At 30.4% G+C, this 3,916-nt stretch overlaps 1 protein-coding gene across 1 annotated transcript in view; it reads left to right on the plus strand.

Annotated features, from left to right (window-relative positions):
• Positions 1 to 3,916, plus strand: part of Sb (Stubble) — a gene marked incomplete at its 5' end in the record, with an annotated part of 74,303 nt that overhangs the window by 13,433 nt on the left and 56,954 nt on the right. Inside the window, 1 exon segment of the mRNA XM_014427734.2 lies at positions 284 to 390. Coding sequence (XP_014283220.1) covers positions 284 to 390 — 107 coding nt within the window.

The following is a 3,916-nucleotide window of genomic DNA, read 5'->3' on the forward strand; positions in this document are numbered from 1 at the left end:
GTTTCGGGAGATTTCCCCCATCTTCAGGCTGCTAAAAACAAATTCAACCAAACCCTTAAACATGTGCTTACAACAACACTCATATATCATATACACTCATAGAACTATTTATAAATTATTTACCTGAAGATGGGGGAAATCTTCCGAAACGTTGCTGATGATATTAAATAAACTATTGTTTTTTAATAAGGAAGAAATTATGTCATTCACTAAATCCTTTTAAATCTTCTAGTGTTTTGAGCTGTTACTTTAAATTTAATCATGCTATCTTCATGTTTCTTAGGTTTCTGTGAGGAGAACCTCTTTCTTTGGGTTCTCAAGCACTCACCGTTGTGGTGGTGCCCTTATCAACGATAAATGGATAGCGACGGCTGGTCACTGCGTAGATGAGTGAGTATTATCTTTTTAATTAAATTCTTATTATTTCATACTTCTTAATACTAAAACAGATGACTGTTTCTGGCTTACTGTAGCGGCAACCGTCACTTACCTCTATTCTGTGTCACCTCCATCTGGTTTAAGACGTTCAAATATCCTTTAGCCTCATTGGCCACACTATCTTCACACCACAGCTTGGGCCTTCTCACTCTTAGATGACTAAAAAGGAACAAAATCCTCTTTAGAAAAGAATCTTCTGCCTTTCTGGCGAGATGTCCTGCATATCTGGAACATTTTTCAATTTCTATTAGTGATTTACTGATTGCCTTGGTGATCCTTGCTTAGGTACACCTAAGGTTAATAATACTTATAGCCAGTGACAATAAGGGTGTGTAGTTTCATACAAGATATAGCTCGACTGATTTATTCCTTATAATTATTAAATACTTGCAATTCTTGATAGAAATAAATGTTAGTAATAAGTGAAATAAAACAAATAAATAATATTATAATTACAAAAATCAATATCAATAGATAATTATTTAAACAAATGAAATTAATAAACGAATAAAAATTATTTTCTTGAGGTTTATTTTTATATTTAAAATGTTATGATTTTTTTTAGATATGACTTTTCGTTACTAATTAACTAAATATAATACATTTATATAGAATATGTATTCGTGTATTACATTCTACATTTATAACAAAAAAATTAAAATATTTATAATTCCTTATTTGCAATCTTTTTCCTCTAGTCAACGTGTCTCAAGTCGTCATTCCGCGAAGCTTGAAAAAGGTTTTTCTAGTTGATGAGCACTTTTAGGTTTCAATATTTGACACTTATCAATATTTGATTTCTTTATCCGAGATGAGCGGAATGATAGGCATCATTGTCTGAAAGAAAAAAAAATATTCCTAAATATTTATTAGGAGAAGATTATTCAAACAATGTGTCGATGAAAAGCTTTGGTTATAGAATCTGTCACTTATCTAAAATTTGAATGTCTTAAACGGGAATTTTAGTTGAATGGAAAAAAATTCACTATATAAAAAAGCATTAAATACATCTATTAATTAACCTCTAAATATAACAGATTGAGAATTGTATTACCGTTTATTACTAATTCAGCTCTTTAAATACCTGTCCGTATATAGAGGCATAGATGACTGCCACCTATACCAAACATAATAACACAACATTAACTTATAACCCTACATTGAAATAAAATAGGTGCTTATACGTTTTAGAACACCTCTTTCTCTATTTTTTGGGGTGATGATACTCCATCTAACTGCAAATTACATAAGTAGGTACAAATGCGAATGAAATATGAAATTTAAGTTCTTTACGATTTTTTTTTAGCGAGGATAGCCAATTACGTAAGACATACCATTTTGTGGAACTTCGTTATTCGTACTCAGGGGACATTAAAACGCGTATGCCATTTTATTGCTTTATTTGGGAGGAAAATAAGTTTAGAATAAAAAAATAAAGAAGTAAATAAAAAAAAAAAATTCAAACTTTTTGTTATATATCTCCCTCCACACCTGATTAATTCATGGAGGTCGTATTTGTATTAATTCGTGAATTGTATGAGCTTAAATGAATACATGAATTAAAAAATTTAATTTTCTTTTCCTTATAAGAAATTGGTAATAAACATAAACAAAAAAAAAAAAAATAGCACTAAGGAAACTTCTAAATGGTTTAGAGGGATACAATTTATGTATTATTATCACTAATTCAGAATTATGTAATACCAATTACGAAATAAATTGAATAAAATATAGTTTTAATTAATATGATCATTAAATAACATCTTTGAAATAATGTTTAATTAAAATAATTGTTATTTGATATCATAGAAAGTGGTACAACTGGCACATTTATGTTCTTAAATTCAATTTTTAATTTATTTGGCTGGATTATTTTCCTGTTAGTTGATTTTGATTTAGCTCCTTTTGATCACTGGCTGGAGAAGGTAAAAAAAAACTGTGCTATCTGAGCGAGTTTGATGAAATTGGAGCATCTATTTTTTACTTTACTGAGTTGGGTAACGAGTTGTTCGCAGATAAGAATATCGGGATCAATCTCGATGGGTAAACTAAATGATGTCTCACGAATTTGGTACCACCATTTATCTCTTCTTTATTTCTTGGTACAATCCGTAAGGAATGTAAATATTACAAATAATTATAACGGCGAATTCGAAACAGTATATTTTAATATAAAAAAAAATTGCTTCAAATCAAGTGTAAAATAACATTAAAGGACTAGAAAACATTAGGAAGAAAATAAAATGATTTCTGATTAAATAAAAAAATGGAAATGAACTAAAATATTTTTAGTAATGAAAAAGAGACATTTTCTTTTTTGCTTAATTCAAGGAGTTATTTAACAATATCGTCTTGGTCCTTTTTGCTCTACGACCTGCAGAAAAACACAATATTCCCAATTCCATGTGCAATCGGAATTTGGCGTACTGTGCCCGTTCGGGACAAGTGCATCGAGGGCCAAAATCGTAAAATATTAACAATTTCGGTACCAATGGCCGAAATTTGTTTTTTATACTGAATGAGCTCTGAAAAAAACCCAGATTTGTTGAAAATTCTATCCGATCAAAATATAGCACCTATCTATTGTATGGGAAATAAAAATATACAAAAAAAAAGGAAGTAAAGAGATATTATTGTACCCCAATATGAATTATCTCTCTCTATTTTATTTATTTATTGTTTAACCAATCATTCATTCATTTTTTCAAAGGTTTTTCTACAACTGTAGAACAAACTTGAAGGCTAACCGATTTGTTGTAACTTGATAATTCAGGAGCTAATCTTTACAAGAGTTAGAAAAAAGGAAGATTTATCAATCAACCGAGTTAGTGTTTGTCGGGATTAATGTCATCTATCGGACGCCCTGGGATCTGACAAGAGGAAGGGGCTTAGCGTCCTGCCGAAGAAGACAGAAAGAGGAAGGGACTAAGCCAGCTGCAGTAATGAGCGAGCTAAGTGACCTATTAACTAGCGGGGGTGTGGGTCTAATCCTTCCTGTTAGGTCTAAAAACAGTGTTGGCCGATATTACTCCGCAAACTTGTACCGCCACTTCTTGCGCTTTACTGAAGAACAGCTTCCTGTCTGGAGTGTTATCATTATGTAGCAGATAGTCATGCAGGCAGGTAATAATTGCCTGTTTCTTCAGGTAATGTTATAAATATTTTTAAAAAAATTCAATAAATACTCAATTTTCCTGAATTTAGTTTATATTTTAAGTCAATTGTAAGTCATTAAGTCCATTTAGTAAGTTAAGTCCTATTTTACTCGCAACTAAAGAACCACATATAGGAATTAAACATATACTGATACAGTAAAATATTTCTTTAGTTTTGTACTTTTATTTTACTTTTCCCGGTGACGTGGTATTCTTGGGATTGAAATAAGAAGAAAATTGATCACTATTATTTGTTTTTTACTTTGGATGTTTCGGCTAGTAAGATCTAATTTAAAGATATAATTTAGAATTTTATATATTAT

Source organism: Halyomorpha halys, unplaced genomic scaffold, assembly GCF_000696795.3.
Source record: "Halyomorpha halys isolate HHAL.00 unplaced genomic scaffold, Hhal_1.1 Scaffold667.1, whole genome shotgun sequence".
NCBI classification, from domain to species: domain Eukaryota; kingdom Metazoa; phylum Arthropoda; class Insecta; order Hemiptera; family Pentatomidae; genus Halyomorpha; species Halyomorpha halys.